General features: G+C 46.5%; 1 protein-coding gene across 1 annotated transcript in view; it reads right to left on the reverse strand.

Moving 5' to 3' along the window:
- Positions 1 to 13,801: 13,801 nt before the first annotated feature.
- The window catches only part of BAALC (BAALC binder of MAP3K1 and KLF4), an 86,562-nt gene continuing 82,949 nt past the window's right edge, over positions 13,802 to 17,414 (reverse strand). Inside the window, exon 3 of the mRNA XM_028112600.1 lies at positions 13,802 to 15,024. Coding sequence (XP_027968401.1) covers positions 14,914 to 15,024 — 111 coding nt within the window. The 3' untranslated portion in view covers positions 13,802 to 14,913. The remainder of the gene's footprint in view (positions 15,025 to 17,414) is intronic.

Here is a 17,414-nt window from a genome sequence, read left to right on the forward strand (position 1 = left end):
CTGTAGTATGGTACTGCAAAATTTAATTGAAACAACAATAGAATATTCTGAGAGACCTGTGATTTGCAACCCTTATATGATTATCCATCACAGAGTAAAATGAGATTTGACCTCATCCTTCATCTACCCAGATCAATACCAATGTGCTCTTACTTCCATTCTCGACAGAAGGTCAATGGGGCTTGCCCCCTTTTCTGTAAAGGATTATCACTTGAATCTGTTCAAAACGATTACATCTTAAAGGGAGAAAGAGCACACATATTTATAAGATATTCTGTGCCAGGCAATTTCATATTTTACCTGTTAGTTATCTCATTTAATCTTCAATGCAAACCCACTAAGCTCTACTTCATCTTCCTCGACAAAGGAGAAAATTGAGGCTTTAAATCATTAATAAATCCACCTTAAGTCACACAACTAGAAAATGCAGACCCAGGGTTTGAACCAAAGTCTGTCTAACTCCACAGCCCGTGTCCTTTCCACTCCACGAGCAGTTCTCAACCCCAGCTGCAGACCAGAGTCACCCGGGGAGCTTTTTAAACTATACTGACACCTCGGTCCCCCTCTCACCCGAATTAGTACAGATCCAAATCTTATGTATGACTAGTGTGTGGCACACTCCTTAATTATGACAAAAACTTCCTTGACATAGCAAAAGAGCTTGACTTTCAAATGTATTCACTGCTGTTAGAAATGTAATTAGCATTGTTTTCTCCAACTTGAATCCAGAGGGGGAAACTGAACACAAAGTCTCAAGCTATTTTCTCCAGATTACTTCAGTGGTAAATAAGAACTTGGCAGGAGAATGAGAATTTTCAGCCTTCTGTGTCATCCCTGGAGCCCTGAGCTTCTGCTGACCACTGCCCGTCATGGTACAGCGAATCGATTCTGAAGGACCAGGGGCAAATGCATCTTGAAACGGGAGCAAGTCACATATTGCTTCCCTGTGAAAAGCAGAAAATATCTTCAGTGCTGTGTTTCAATACCCATATTTCTTCTTCTTACTGAAGCCCCTGAGTGGTGCTTTCAAAGGCTGTACTTCCAAGAGGCACTTTGTGTTCAGGTCTCAAAAGGACCATTCTTTCCTGAGCTGTCACCTGGCGTGTCTTACCTTTCCTGGTAGAATAGTTCCTTTAGATCTTATTGTCTCCAGGCCAAGTATCCCTGGTTCCTTTGACATCTGGGTCTTCAGAGCAAGGGGCAAGTTCTCACAGCTCCCGATCAGTAGTTCCAGTCCCTAGAACAGATGCCTACACGACGTCTAGGCCACTCAGGGGCCTTCAGGTAGTGGTCTGACTGCTGACTAGAAAGGGATATCACAGGCCGACTGATTATCAGAAAGTCCTGGTTTTAAAAGCTGGCCAAGAACTTCTAATTGTACGACCTTCCCCGAGTTACACAACAAATCTGAAGCCAATTTTCCTCATCTATAAAATGAAGATACTAATAATATCCCCCAAGATCTCCGACGAGATAATGTCTATGCATTGCAGGCATTGCAGGCATGCCAAATGTAGGCATTTGGAAGTAAAAATTCTTTGCTCCCTTTTCTAAGCTACCATGGCTGGGTGTATATATCTAGATGTTGGGATTTTACAAAGACTAAAATAGAGTCTTTTAAGGAGTTTTATTATAGTCAGCAATAATAAAGTCTTTATACTCGTGTTTATTTATCTTCTGATTTCCTATTGTGTTTATCGTTTTATATTTTAGCTGTCTGATTAGGCTATGAGATCATGAGGAATTGGATCTCTGTTTAAAATTCTTTCTATGCCCACAGGACTTAAAAGCACTCAGTAAATGCTTGATAAATGACAAATGAATTCATGACTTCCTAAGTAAGCATTTAGGTCATGGACTTTGCTAATCCCTATGTCCCACGAGTGCTTCCAGTCTAATAAACATATGCTGATCATACAGAATGCTCAACACAGTATCTTCTATGGAGCTAAGGCCCTTACCATCAAGTGAAGAATCTTTATCACTTTATAGATGAGCATAAGAACATCTACGATAGGATAGGTTGGTGCCATAAGCTCTAGAGCGAGCCCTGGGGCGTTCAGGGGAAAGAGAGATTGCATTTGGTTGAGGGGATTAAGAAATTTTCATTGAAGAATGAGTTATCCCTGGCACTGAACCTCGGACGATGAGTAAGATCCCCACCACGGTGGGGAGAGGATGCTCCAGAGGAGACTTGAGCCAGAGGCAGAATGTGCGATGGGTACTCGGAGGGCTGCAAGGAGCCTGATTTGAAGCACAAAATACGTACAGCTCGGTTAGAGCTGCAAGGACAAGGAGGGCTTTGAAAGACTGAGAAATTGGTTCTTAAGTCAGGCTGTGAGAGCTACTGAAAATTTAGAGCAGGGAAGTTTCCGATTTACAGTAGCTCCCCCTTATCCCCAGGGGATATGTTCCCAAACCCCCAACGGATGTCTGACACCGTGGAAAGTAGTGAACCCCATATACACTACGGTTTTTCCTATACCATATATACCTATGAAAAAGTTTAATTTCCAAACCAGGCATAGTAAGAGATTAACAACAACAGTAATCAAATAGAAACAATTATAACAATATACTGCAATAAAAATTATCTGAATGTGCTTTCCCTCTCTCAAAATCTTCCTGTACCGTATTCACCCTTCTTGTGATGATAAAATGCCTACGGGATGAGATGAAGTGATGTGACTGACACATGACTCAGGCACTGGGACGTAGCGTTAGGCTACCATTGACCTTCTGAGGACAGGTCAAAAGGATTATCTGCTTCCAGAAGCAGTGGAAAGTGAAACCACAGATAAGGGTGGACTACTATAATCCATGTTTATTGAGTGTCCTTGTTTTACAGATTAGATAAATGAGGCTCAGACAGATTAAAATACTTGGGCGGATTTGAAGGTGGCAGGGATGGAAATCTACAGGGGTCCCTTGATATTCCCACCACACCGAAGCCGTTCCTTGGGAAGACTGCACCTTGGAGCCAGGTAGCCAGGGCTGGAGCCAGGGAGACAGAAGCTAGATGAGAGGACATGATTGATGTTTCCTTTACATGCATCCAGCGTATCGCTGCCACACATAAAGTGACCTCAAACGTAAGATGGTCTTCTATTTTGCCCACGAGAAGATGCAAAAGGATTTTCTGGTCCAAATGCAGACACTGGCTAAAGGTGGTAGAAGGAGCCAGAGTTCGAAGTGAATATTCAGTAAGCCAGTCTTACTGAGTCTGGATCTTGAGGGCAGTGAACAATTCTAGGAAGGTCATTTTGTCAGCAGTGTGGAGTCTGGATTTCAGGCAAACAGGGAGGCAGAGAGGTAAGGAAAGGTCTGCAGAAACCCGGGAGGCGTGGTGGCCTGGGGGCGAAGGTGGAGGTTGGGAGGCACGCTGGAAAAGACGGGTGGGAAAGACGTTGTTGTCACGGGTATGAGACAGGATTCCATGACAGAGGCGGAGGGAAGAGCCAAAGGCGACTCCAGAGGTTCTGTTTCGAGCAGTCTGGTGGAGAGAGGGCCACTGACTGTGAGATGTAAGGTACACGGGTGAGGACACATTTACAGACCTAGGCACTGGCATTAGGAAGGGGGAGATAAAGGCAAAGGATGGGAGAGACAGGATGTGACCAAAATACAAGCAGAAACTGAGTTGGGCAAGAGGCTGGGCTCGGGGGAGCTTCTTTCTCTCCTGTGCCTCCTCTACCAGCTTACGTGTCCACATTGTCTGGAGGGTTAATCACGTGGTACCATCCAGAAGGATTCCCTTTCCTGCTCTGAGTATTCCAGAAGGAGCAGGAAAACATGGTAATTACTACTCATAATTTCCTCTCAGGAAAAGCTAAATCTCCTCCAAAATGAACATAATAGTTCATGGACATAGAACAAAAATGAACAGAATGAAAACAATCTCCCTTCGAAGACAAGAATAAACAGAGTCACAGACTATAATCACTCAAGTCTCAACTGTCATTGCCAAAGGAGAAAATGGCCCCAGAAGATCATTGGTCTGGGACTAGGGTGATCAGATTGTCCTGGGTTGCCTGGGACTGCCATGGTTTTAGCACTGAGAGTCTCCCATCCCAGAATCCTTTGGTGTCACCCTCGCCAGAAACTAGACTTGGTTCCTAGTCCTGATTCTGTTGCCGATTGGCTGTGAAAACCTGGCACACAGCTTCTCTGAGCGGAGCCGTCTCATCCATAAAATGAGAGGAAGGACTTCTCTTTGCACATTCCCCACTCCAGGTGAGTTCATTCAGTCCCATGAATTTAAACATCGTGTATTGCTGATGTGATCCTGCAATATTATAATATGAAATATATATTTGGTCTTCATTCCCTTTCTTGGCTCAGAGCTCCTAAAAAAACCCTTGGAATTTCCTAAATGATAGGAACCATAAAGGTGTCTTTTGTTAATGAGGTGACTTTTGGAAAGTCCTTAGTGATGTGAGAAACAAAGATCGAAGAAAAATTATTAAATTTCCTTACTACTTCCAGCCCATTGACAAGGAAACAGGCAGAGTGACCTTCCTCTGGTCACTCAGCTGCCTCGATGTTGACACTTTGCCAAGGGCAAAAGACGGTCTTAGCCTGACCCTCCAGGATCCTGTGAGTCTACTTTAAACATATAGAAATTCCTTTGGAAGCTCCCTTTTCCTCTATGCCACCCCCCCACCATAAGATACATGTTAGGAATCATCCTCTAAGCATGTGACTCACTGATAGACATCTGAAGGGTCTCAGGACTGAGTGTTTACTAAACCAGTAATATAGGGAGTAAAATGTTTCTCTGAGTTCTGTGAGCTGTTCTAGCAAATGAATGGAACCCAGGGATTGGGTCATGGGAACCTCTGATCTACAGCACAGGTGACAATCTGGACTTTTGATTGGCATCTGAAGTGGGGCGGGGGGAGCAGTCTTGTGGAACTGAATGAATCTGAATTCTGCAGGGAAATAATGTCAGAATTGAATTGAACTGTGGAACACCCGTATGGTGTCGAAGACTCGCTTGGTGGTGTGAGAAAAGGCCCACATTTTGGACCAAACGACTCCAAAATCTGTACCTGCAGGTCTGACCATCTCATCTCACCCTCAAGCTACAGAACTTGAATTTCCAACTGCTACTCAGTATCTTCACTGTGTAATAGCCTCCAGACACTGCAAGGGCAAAAAAAAACCTCTTGATTTTCTCTCCCAAACCTGTCCTTCGCCTAGTTTCTCTTTCTTAGTAAATGACGCCACCAACCAGCCAATTGCTTGAGCCTGAAACGTAGGAATCATCTTTGATTTCCTCACTTGCTCTGTCTCGATTCTAAGCCAAAGAGCAAGTTCTGTGGCTCAGCCTCTAAAATGTATCCCAAATCCATCTACTTCTCCAAACAGCAGCCAGAGGACCTTGTAAAAATAAACCTCCGACTGCTCGCCACGGCTCTTCAGGCCCCCCTCCCCGCATCCGGCCCCTGCCTTGCTACCCCCCACCTGACTCCCGCCCATCCCCCTGCTCTCCCTTGGCTCCAGCCACACCGGCCTTCCCCAGTCCCCAGCTGCACTCAGAGTCCTTGCCCTTGCTTGTCACTTTGCCCAGACTCCTCTCTGCCCAGATGGCAGCTTTGTGCAGCAGGTTTCCTCTAGTCACTCAGCTTTCGGCTCAAACGTCCCCTTGGCAGAGGCCAGCTCTGACCCACCCACCCTGTGCCGGGGCAGATGCTGTCCAGGGGGAGCCAGAGCTGAGCCTGAGTCATGTGGACTCCTGCCCAGAAGGATAGCTTGGCGGGGGGGGGGGGGGGAGGGGAATGGGCTTCAACAGAGTGAGACTATATGGAGTGGATCCCCAGAACCAGGGCAGAGTGGGATCAACAGCCACAGGGTCCCAGCCCAGGAGGTGCGGTTGGAGGGGTCCAGCGAGGGAGTTTATGAGAACACAGAAATGCCCAGAAAACAAAACAAAACAAAAACACCAAAGCAGCAAAAATAAGAACTTTAAGTATTAGAAGAATTTGAGAGCTGGAAGCAAACCTTTTTTTTTTTTTTTTAAGATTTATTTATTTATTGGAGAGAGAGGGGGGGAGAGAGAGAGAGAGAGAGAAACTCAGAGCAGGCTCGAAGCCTGATACCGAGCTCCATCTTACAACCCTGAGATCAGAGCCTGAGCCAAAACCAAGAGTCAGACGCTTCAACCAACTGCACCACCCAGATGCCCCTGAAAGCAAACTTCAAACTGTGAAATAAGAACTCTCCATTCCCTTCCCCCTCATCCTTTGGCAGACTCCGGAATGGAGGAGAGAGAAGGTGAGCAAATAAGGGGCAGGAGCTGACCTGGACTTCTGCCCCCTGGCCCGTCAGCCACTTCCTCCAGGCCCTTCCTGTGGCCACCAGCCCCGAGGGGGAGAAAGCTTACCTTTGAGTGAAGATCAACTCACTGTTGGTTGGTAACTTCCCTGGGACTTGCTATTCTGATTTCTGAATGGAGATCACATTTGTGACTCCCAGTGACTACCTGGCTTTCTGATATCTAAGAGTGCCCAGAAAAGTCTCAGGGCTGCTACAGGTGCCAAGGAAAAACCTTCCCTTTTAGGATACATTTTTAAGAGACAGAGACAAAAATAAAGCCATATTGGGATCCCACCCCACGAGCTGTGCTGCCTCACGGTGATGAGTAGCCTGGCCTGGAGCCAAGCCGGGGTCTGTCCTTATTCTAGGCCTTTGGCCCGAGGCTGTAATAATGGGGTCAAGGCTACAGCAGTAAATGTAGGGTCACCAGAGTCTCTCTCCTCCACTCAGTCTTCTTTGTCCAGAAGCTTTTCTGCGTCTCACAAATTAGCCTTGATTTTACTCAAGAATTAGGCGAATTACCACTATTCTTCGTCTTCCAGGGATGTCAAATAAAGCTGTTCTAGAAGGATCTTTAAAAGAATTTAATTTTCCATGTCCACGTAAGTGATCTATTTGAATATACATATTTACTTGGGTCTTTCCTGGGTCTGACAGCCAGGAAGGAAGTTAAGAGGTCTTAAACAGACGAGGAGAATCAAATGAGCTTACCCTGGGTCTGCGGGGGACATCGCCAACTTTGGCGCACATGCTGGAGCTGAGCATTCTCCCTTCCCAGAGAACAGCATTGCATCTTTGATGCCAGGTTCCAGACATTTTATTGGTGCAAAACAAATATGTGAAAATCCCCAATCCACTGCCAGACAGCTCCTCACTAGGGACTCCCTTACATCTAAAATCATGTTTCACTTGCTAGCTACCAGTTTAACTCCAGAGAGCTTGCAAATGGAAGCTCAGACACCTTTAAAGGGAAACACCAACCCCTTACAGCCTAAAGCCAAGGAAGCAAGTTTTCTTCTGCATTATTCGGAGTCAGGTTTTCTGCCCAGAGCCAAAGACAGGTTCCTTAGGAAGATTTCTTCAAGGCGGCTGCTCTCCTCGTCCCATGGTGCCCAAGGTACATTTTGCATTGAATAATGACCAAGAAAGAATTCACTGAAAATTTAAGTAAACAGGCATTTATGTGGGCAATCAGAATTGCAATTCGGGAGGCACAGCTTCAGGTAGAAACCTGACTCCTGTTCCAAGGAAGACAAAGAGGAGGCAGAAAAGACAGAGGTCAGGCGTGTAGTTCTCATTTAGATCCTCTGTGCAGAACAGGAATTGAAACTATGGCGTGGGATTGCTTGGGTTAATACGAAAATGAGGGAATGAAACTTGTCAAATCACGTGGGCTCTTTTCAAAGTAAGGAATGCGAATGAGTCAGGTGTCATGGTGAGGAGGGAGTTAGGTCCTTGCCAAGGGCTTGCAGCTGACAAAAAGTTCATAGTTTCTCTTATGAGGACGTCCGTAAATTCTTCCTCCCTTATGGCCTCCCAACCCAATTTCAAAGAGATTTTTCTCAGCTATGCTTGCTAGCTCCATTTTGAAATCTCCTTTATAATAATAAGTGCCTATCTTGAAAAAAGGTACATTTGTGGTGGATTGGAGGATACAACGTGCTCAAATAAGGACCCAGCTCTCTGGTACATTTACCCTTGAGCTGAGTTTTATATGCCAGGTCTTGCCCATGTCCTGGAATTTCAGGGTTGTAGCACAGTTCAACAATAATTAATAACCTTGTGTTTATCTTCATATGCTGGGCAGCGTGATAAGTGCTTTACAGATAGAGCCTTACTAAATGCCCCTGCTACTGTGGGCTACCAGTTAGCCTCATTTTATAAATGCGCAGACCAGAGCATAAAGAAGTTAAATGACTTGCCCGAGGTCACAAAGCTAGTAAGTGGTGAAACTGGGATTCAAACCCAGGGATTATGATTTAAGATCCCCTCACAGAGTTTTGGAGACACTAATTCTGTCTGTGATCAGCTAAGCCAGTAGTTCTCAGCCCTGGCTGTGCATGAGAACCCTCTAGGGAATTTTGAAACCTCTTCCCGTGCAGATTTGCACACTAGACAAATTAAACCAGAATCTCCAGGGTGGGACCCAGGCATAAATTGTTTTTGAAAGCTCCCCAGGTGATTCCACTGTGCAGCCATACTACAAACCAACCATGGCAAGGGATCCTAATTCTTTCCACCTGCTAAGTTTTTTAACTAGGAAAAAATTCTATTCCATTTTGTTCCATTCCAGAAGCAGTAGCTGAGAGGCCTCCATGGCCTGGTGCTACCATCTGCATGCTACCTTTCTCCTTGAGGACCTAGCTGTCTCAGGCCATCATTTTCCTATTCTGAAACAAAAAAGGAAGGAGTGATCACTATGGTAGATCTATAATACTCAGGTTTGCAATACATTTTAGAAAGATCCTCCAAATGTATTAGTATTACCTTCAAAGGAATTTTAATATTATAGCATGATTCAAAAGACGGCCACTGCCTTTGTTGCTGTTAAGAAAAAAAGAGAAAGTTGAGAAGAAACAAGGGTGAGATTTCACAGATTTGTATGTAGGGTGCAATCATTGATTCCAGCGTTAGCACTGACAGCTGGGAAGTGCTGAGACACGGATGCTATAAATAGGGCTGTGAAGTCACTTGCCATCCATCGTGACAGGAAGGAAATTCACATTCATGGTGCAATGGGCCGAGCATGGAGTTTCACAGGCAAGCATATCCCAGCTCCCTGTTTGCTAGCGGTGGCATCCTGCCTTTCAGTCTTGGTTTCTTCACCTGTGAAGGGGGCCGACAGGGCTCACCTGGCAGGACTGCTTTACTGATTAGAGAGAAGAGCGTGTGCGAGAGGCACCCAGCTCTGTACCTGGCGCGGGGCCATAATTATTATAAGGTGACCGACATCATGTGACCTACATTTGTTGTCTCACTGAATCCTCACAACAGACCCTCAAAAGATGCTATTATTTCCGCTGAAGGGAAGTGAGCCTCTGAGAGGCTCCACAATTTGCAACCCCTCCCCCCCCCGGGGCACACAGTTGGAAAATGACACGTTAGGATTTGTCTCCTGCACCTGAGGCCTGTGTTCTGTTTTTCCTGGCTGGCTGGCTGCCAGCCCCTATTTCACAGTCCATCCCATGGCTGATGTAGCTATTAGAACAGAAGGACATAGTCTCTTTGGAGAATGAAATGAAATAAAAAGGCAAACAAAAATTTTGGGCTCTCTCCCTGGCACGTGGCCATGTTATGGAAAAGGATCAGAAAGGGCAATATTAGTCACCCCTTTTTCTTTTAAAGTGGAGTTCCACCTGGAGAAGGCCTAGCTAAGAAACTAAAACTGTAAAGCTCAGGCTGGCAATAACACAGACGTGCTCTCTGTTGGGTTAAAAAACCTGGGTGATCCGTTGTCTGATTGTGTCAGGATCTTCTGATAGGTCCCATATTCCTAAAAGAATTAAGAACACACTCCTTCTGTTGCTGGTTTCTACGGTCTTCCCAGCGGGGTGGCTTGCGGGAACAATCCGAGGTAATTTAAGGAGACCTAAATAGTGCTGAAAGAGTTTAGGAGCTCACTGCCAGAGAAACGGGGAAAGACAGCCCAGCTGGGTGAACCATTAACAACAACAAAATGTCTCTCACCCTGTCGTACCCTGTCTTACAAAGAACCATGTCGAACAAACCAAAATCTTAAGAATCCCCCTGATTGCTTCCTTCTTTTCACCTCTCACACCCATTCCAACAGCAAATCTTAATGTTTCTATTTCCAAAATAGAAACTGCTATCCATCTACCCTATTCCTTGCCACTAACATCTCTCCCCAGGGCCACTGTGGGAGCCTCCTAAATGGTCTCCTGCTTGCATTCCTGCCTCCTTCCAGTCCATTCTTCTGTTAATATTCTTGTATTTATTTATTTAGTAAAAGATTTACTTATTTGAGAGAGAACATGTGCACATGGGGGGAGGGAGAGACTCTTCAAGCAGACTCCCAGCTGAGCACGGCGGGGGGGGGGGGGCACTCAGCTCTCTGTCCAACAACCCGTGATGAGATCACAACCTGAGCCGAAACCAAGAGCCTGAGACTGAGCTACCCAGGTGCCCCTCCGTTCTTTTAGCAGTTATCACCATCTTAAATTATCGTGATGATTTATTTCTTTTCGCTTGTTTTTATTGTGTTTCTGCCGGCTTGATGAGGGCAGGGGGCCAGGTCTGTTTTATTCTTCACTCACATTGAAGCTTCGTGATAAATACACATGGAGTAAATGAAAGTGTGAGTGAATACATAACTTTAAATATTAAGTCATGTTTGGGTTTTTTTTAAGATTTTATTTATTTGACAGAGAGAGAGCGAGCACAGGCAGGGGGAGCTGCAGAGGGAGAGGGAGAAGCAGGCTTCCTGCTGAGGAAGCCCAATGTGGGGATTGATCCCAGGACCCTGGGATCCTGACCTGAGCCGAAGGCAGACGCTTAACTGACTGAGCCACCCAGGTGTCTCTTGAGTCATGTTTGTAATTTGCCTGCCCAGAAAATTCTTATGAGATTGGCTTCCCAGACTGGTGGGATGGGGAAAAGGACCTTCTATATTCTGATGACTCCTGAAAAGAACACATTGGGAACACAATTTGGGGCAGGGGTTGCAAATGCCAATGTCTCAGGGTTCAGGCAGGCAACACCAATCTAGAGGCTGCTGTGTGGAAGCCACAGTGAGTGGTGGGGGCCATGACCGTCTAGAGACTGTAACTTTAGCTAACGCAGCCTGATCAGCTGCGGCCAACTGTGGCCAAGGGGCAGTAAGAGACCAGAGGTGTAAGATCTCCCAAATTTTCAAAAGAAGACAGAAAGTTTGTGTATCAACTAGAATTGGGTTTGGCTGTGAGTAGTGACATGAAACAGTAGCTTATATGAGGTAGAAGTATATTTCTCACAAAAAGAGGTCTGGGGTGTGCAATCCATGGAGACTCAGTGGAACGAGGAACCTAGGCTGCTTCTAATTTATTGCTCAGCTCAGCATGGCTTCCATTCTCAAGGTCACCTCATGACCTAGCAGACTGCTGTGGCTCCAGCCATTACCTCTTCATTTTAGGAAGCAGGAAGGAAAAGGAGAAAAGAAAGGGCCTGACCATTCTTTTACAAGGAGACTTCCTGGAAGCTTCCATGCCCCACTATTATTTTTCATTGGCCAGAACTAAATCATACAGCTACTCCTAGCTGCGAAGGAGGTTGAAAAATATAATCTTTTTTCTAAGTGGATGTGGATGTGGGCCCAGCTAAGGAAGAAGGGGAGGATGGATACTGGAGTTCTAAACTAGAAGTCCCTGCCAGAGCTGGCTTTTTCTGTGAAATTCTCGGGTTTTAACACCACGACAGACAAACAGAGCATGTCTGTCATCTGGGCCGGCAGAGATGCTGCTGGTTTGTGACCCTGCTTGGGGAAGCAAACATGGATGGGATACATTTCTGTGGCAGGTGGGGCAGCTGGCGAGCGGGGCTGGTGAGGGTCATTAGCAGGTGAAGGTTAACGGGGCTTCAACAGGGAGTCCAAACAGGAGTGTATTCAGGTAGCCTGGGGTAGCGGGGAACGCTGTGGAGGTGGTGGCGGGACAGGGCGAGGAGGTACAGTCCTTGGCCTGTGCATCAAGGAGCGTTTGGGGCCTGGGCAGATCGGGGGGGGGGGTTCCTGGTGGCCCCCGTTCCTCTCAGCTTGAAGTCTTAGCAGCTCTTCTGACAGGTGTGATTTCAAGCTCCTCTAAGTCGTGAGGTCTCTCCTCTTTCTGACTTTCACCAAAGATGCCCTCTTGAGCTAGGTCAGGGTCACCCTCTCTGGAGGGATAAGGAAGCCTGGGCCAGACCCAAACGCCCCAAGCTCCCCAGCCCTCCTCAGTCACTGCTGTCACCCTCTCAGACCGGGGCTCAGCTTCCTCTCAGACCTTGTGAAATGGCTCAGCCTCCCAGCCCTGTTAGACCTTCTTGCCAGGAAAGGCACCACGCTATATATTGGAAAAATCACGGGATTTGCAGGCAGACTTCTCTCCCTTGAGCCCCTGCTCCATCGCTTACTAGTTAAGTGACTATAAATACTTTTGTAACTGTCAATTGGAGACTAGTGGTCTCCTTACCTACTTCATAAGGCTTTTTGAAGGGTTCACAGAGATCACTTATATAAAAGACCTTTCTATCAAAGAAGAAAAAAATCTAAACAGCCCTAAATATAAATTTAAGGTTCCAGTAAAGACTCTCATATGCTTGAAATTGATGACTTTATTGACACAAACTTCGCAATAAAAAGTTATGTTAATAGGATCGTGAGAATCAGTTCTTGTATCATGCACACATGAAAAAATTGCCAGATGAATTTCCAGTAGCATGGTTTAACTTCTGATCACTATCTTTGTGAAATCCAGATTGTTCCAGGGAGAGGCAGATCATATATGCTCTTCATTCCCTTCTCCCCCAGGAGTGAGACCTTGTTTCTACATGAAACAGACACTGTCTCGAGTTAAATCCCAAACAGCTTGCAGCAGTTAAGTGAGGCAAAAACAAGGATGTGAAGAGAAACTGGTGTTGTCCACAACTGATAGCACACGAAGGGGGGGGGGGCAGCAGGAACACCCCACACAGAAACACGACACATGTGCCCTGGGAGAACGAGCCTTGAACGTGCAGGATCATTGCCAACCTTTGGCAGCTGGGGGCTCCTGCTGAGTAATGCCAGTGGGGCCACAGAAGTCACAGGTTTTGCTTTTATCATTATTTTTTCATTTTCAGAACATGAAGTTCCCCAAAAGCCCTTTCTCAAAGAACCTCAAAATGATGGAGGTTTGGGAAAACTAGTTTTGTGCAGGGTAAAGGCTTGTGCAGTGATAAGGAGAAGGCCCAGATCCAGGGTTTAAGAGAGAAACCTATTCTGAATGTAAAAGTGAGTTCCACTACGGAACAATTCACAACACACCCAAACCTTAGGGTTGAAGGTAGTCCCCTAGTTATTAAGTCCATTGTTAGAGTCAGGATACGCAAGTGTGACTGGCCAGACTCCAAATCTCCCAACATCTGCAAGGTGCCTGGTGCAGGGTTGGTATTTAATGCTAAATGAATAAATACACAGTCTACGGAAGGAAGGAAGGAAGGAAGGAAGGAAGGAAGGAAGGAAGGAAGGAAGGAAGGGAGGGAGGGAGGGAGGGTGGGCGGGCACTATTTCCTTGTGTTTGAGGAATAACAAAATTGGCAGGTCATGAGGCCGTTTCTAAATTGTAATCTAGGCATGTCAATTCTCTGGACCATATTATATAAACACACCATCAGGCTGCCTATTTCTGCTAAACATGGAGTTTATTGGTATCATCTGGTACATCTTTAGTCCTACCTTCCCCAATCCAGGCTATGTTAACAGTCCTTTAAAAATCATGTTACATTACTTTGGAGGAAGTACTTCCACCTGAACATGTTTAAAGAAATGTTAGATAATTTTAATCTATCAAGACATTTTCCCCACCTCTGATGTCTAACACAGGGCGCATCAGTCTCGTGTCAGCGTGAATGCACGGCAACCAGGTCCAGGCTTTCTAAAGCAATTCCTTCACAGACAGCACATGGCACAGTCCTGGCGCCATGGTCGAGAGGCCAGAGCGAAGCCATGTATGCTGCTGGTGGGTTCTGGATCATCGCCCTCTTGTGAGCTGTGTCCGCGCCTTGATCAACAATTGCAAACGACCCAACTGGAGAGAACAAACACTCAAGAGTACAAGCAGAGAGACCTGGAAAGCTCCGTAAATGCGGTGTTTGGCTGAGCCCTGAGGGGCGTCCCAGGTTGGGTGCGTGGACCACGGTGACCACGGTATTGTGGTATGGAGGCTGACGTGGACACCGGTATGGGGGGGGACATGGAAGACAGGCGAGAAATGGGTGTGACTGCCTCATGGAGAGCTCCCAAAACACGCTGTGGGTGTTGGGGGTGTTAGTTCGTGTGACAGGGGATCTGAATCTGTCTCCTACCGAGCTAAGGAAACAAGTAGAGCTGGGAGTTTTCCTGGTTCGTGATTTCTCCTATATCTGGACTTGCAGTTGGGTGAAAAACAACTTTTAAGTGAACACGGTAAGCTTTCTGATGGCGGTACTGGCAGTATTCAGAAAGAACAAATGAAAGAACAAGCTGGCCCGCAAGTGTGCACACGACCACGGGCAGGAGCTTAGCAGCCACGTGAGCATCTCTCACCAGGGAACCTACTCCTTCTTGTCTGTTTCATCACCCACCTGTGGCCTTTGCTCACCACTTTTCCATCAGACCACACCGCAGGAGTTGCAAAGAGGCAAACTGCACATTTGCAGCTTGTTACCCTATGCAAGTACTGCGCCAATACATCTACGTGGTAAGTAGGAGGCAGAGAATGTCCCAAAAGCCCAGGCGGCCACTGGCCTGCCAGGTAAGAGAGTGTCTCAAGCGGCAGCATTCTTCACACTCAGCAAGGGCCACCCACTTCTTTGAGCCTCCTTGATGGGGTCCAGCATGTGGAGGGCACCAAAGAAGTCCATCCACCCTTCTAGTAGAACACTCTGCTAGTTAACACAGTTCTTCGCCATTCTTCGATTTCTGTCCATCTGTCGGATACTGTCTGTAACGTTAATGGTGACTTCTTTTGCAGGCATTCGCTTAGCATCTCTTTTAGCCTGTTAAAGTTTAACATCATGAATTGAGTTAGTGGAAAATATCCAAATTTGTATTCACCTCTTGAGATTGTTACATAAATGCGCACACGCGCGCGCGCGCACACACACACACACGCACAGAGGCAGGAAGAACACACGAGAACACATGCATATATACTCCTTTTCAAAGGTTTCTCTGTTAAAAGTCTAATACTGACCTAGCACAGAGCCTGGCATAAGGCATGCTCAGTAAAACATTGTCGAATGAATGCAATAATCGCTAAGGTCCATCAAGGGGTAGTGTGGAAGGTTTCACAGTTAGCTTTAGTAAAGCAGAGAAGGAGTGGAGCTTTGGAGCCAGACAGACTTTGTGGTTCAAATACTGACTAGATAATTCCACCATGAGCAAGTTTTTTTCTAACCTAACCCTCAGTTTTCTCATCCGTAAAATAGGGAATATTAATAGTACCTACCTCACCAGATCATTGTAAGGATTAAATCAGGTCATGCATTAAGGGACTCAGCATAATGCCTGTCACTAAAAAAAAATGACCACGGCGGCGCCTGGGTGGCTCAGTCCTTAAGCGTCTGCCTTCGGCTCAGGTCATGATCCCAGGGTCCTGGGATGGAGCCCCGCATTGGGCTCCCTGCTCAGCAGAGAGTCTGCTTCTCCCTCTCCCGCTCCCCCTGCTTGTGTTCCCTCTCTGGCTGTCTCTCACTCTGCCAAATAAATAAACTCTTAAAAAAAAATGACCACAAAAAGATTTAGTAAGTATAATAAGTAAAAAGTAAGATAGATTATCTACTTCTAAGTGAAGATAAACCGCTGATAAAAGTCCGGAGTTCATATTAAATACTAAAGTACTGACTAAACTGTAGGTTCTTCAACTTCATGTGTCCCGCCTCAAGAGTAAACTTTACCCAGTGGGGAGTGATTTTGTGCCCATTCTGCTCAACTGCTTGGAGTGAGCGCGGGAGGGGTCACAGGAGTTGCCTCCACAGTGGATGGACAGACAGGTGCCGCCCAATCCTCAGTCCAGGAAGACCTGCTGCCTAGCTCCTGGGAGCGTAATCAGTAAATAACTTCCAGGTGTCCCCCTGGGGTGCTCAGCTGCAGAAAGCCACCTCACCCCAGGTCCTGCCCTTGCCAGGGTGGCCCAATGCGGGGGTACAAAGGCCTGGACATTTTGGCACAAAGCAGGCCAGCTCTGACAAGACGCTAGGCTCTAGAGGTCCCCAGGGGGTGGGGTCAGCTGCAGCTGTTGCTCAGCCTGCATCTGGCTGGCTCACCTCCTCCCTCTGGCCACTCCTGCTTCCATCCCTCCTCACCACAGGGGTTGATGCCCAATAAGCATCCTGTATAATGACATCTCAACGTCTGCCTCCTGGAAGACACGGTCAGCCTCAGATCTGAGGGAGCATCTCCCAGGGCGTGAGCATCTCCCCATGCTGGGTGTGAGTGTGGGTAGATACATGTTCTTAATATAATATAACCCTTGAACACAGGACAACTACTTTATCTGTAGTGCATCCAAAGACATGGTGGACTATGGGGCTATTGGAGAAAAATAAATTGGCCTATTTGATTTACTAACAAATGATCTGTAGTTTGTAGCCTGTCACATAAATCCTGTGTAGTAGCTGTTTGGGATGCCCCTTCCAGATTCTCTTTACGTGCCTGGTGCATCCATCCCCCAACTGCTTTGAGTTTTGGCAGCTAACTGCTCACAGCAACACCCACGTTTTGAGAATTGCCCTCATCTGATCAGAGCCACCTTGCTCAGAAATGCGACAGAGGTCACACACTAATTCCTGGAGACAGCCCAAAGCCAATGTCTGATTGTTGGGGATACAAAAGGCTGGCCATTTTGCCTTGAGGGGATGTAAATCTATGGCATCTTCATGCTCCAGAGCCCCCGTGGGATCAGGCTGTGTGTGGGATTCAGCAGAGCTCATATAAGACTGAACTGGGTCCTCTGCCCCTCCTGCTTCCCTTACTACCACACAGGCTTCACCTGAGACTACTCTTTCAATCAACTGCTTGCACAAGAATCCTTGTCTTGGGCTCGGCTTCTAGGGGACCTGACCTAAGAATACTTTATGGGTGATCTGAGGGGCGTTTACGGGATAATTTTGTCTATATGCAATTTTAGTCCTGTCCATTGATGTCATGAGCTAGGACTTCATTGTTCTCTTCATGTTCCCAGTGCCTGGCACCATCTGAGACAGAGCAGGCTCTCTATTGAAGTTTGGCTGAATTAGTGGATGAATGACTGAATGAGCACACTGCATTTGTCAATGCCCCCTTGTTTGAACAACCAGAAGTCAATGCTGTTTTAAGGATTTAGTCTTACTCTCAGCTCTTCCAAGCCTGAACTGGCACCAGGGCAAGCAGTGACTTTGATGGGTTT

The sequence above is a fragment of the Eumetopias jubatus genome, unplaced genomic scaffold (assembly GCF_037043125.1).
Source record: "Eumetopias jubatus isolate StellerSeaLion01/CBP00866 unplaced genomic scaffold, mEumJub1_p1.0 scaffold_4, whole genome shotgun sequence".
In the NCBI taxonomy this organism is placed as follows: Eukaryota; Metazoa; Chordata; class Mammalia; order Carnivora; family Otariidae; genus Eumetopias; species Eumetopias jubatus.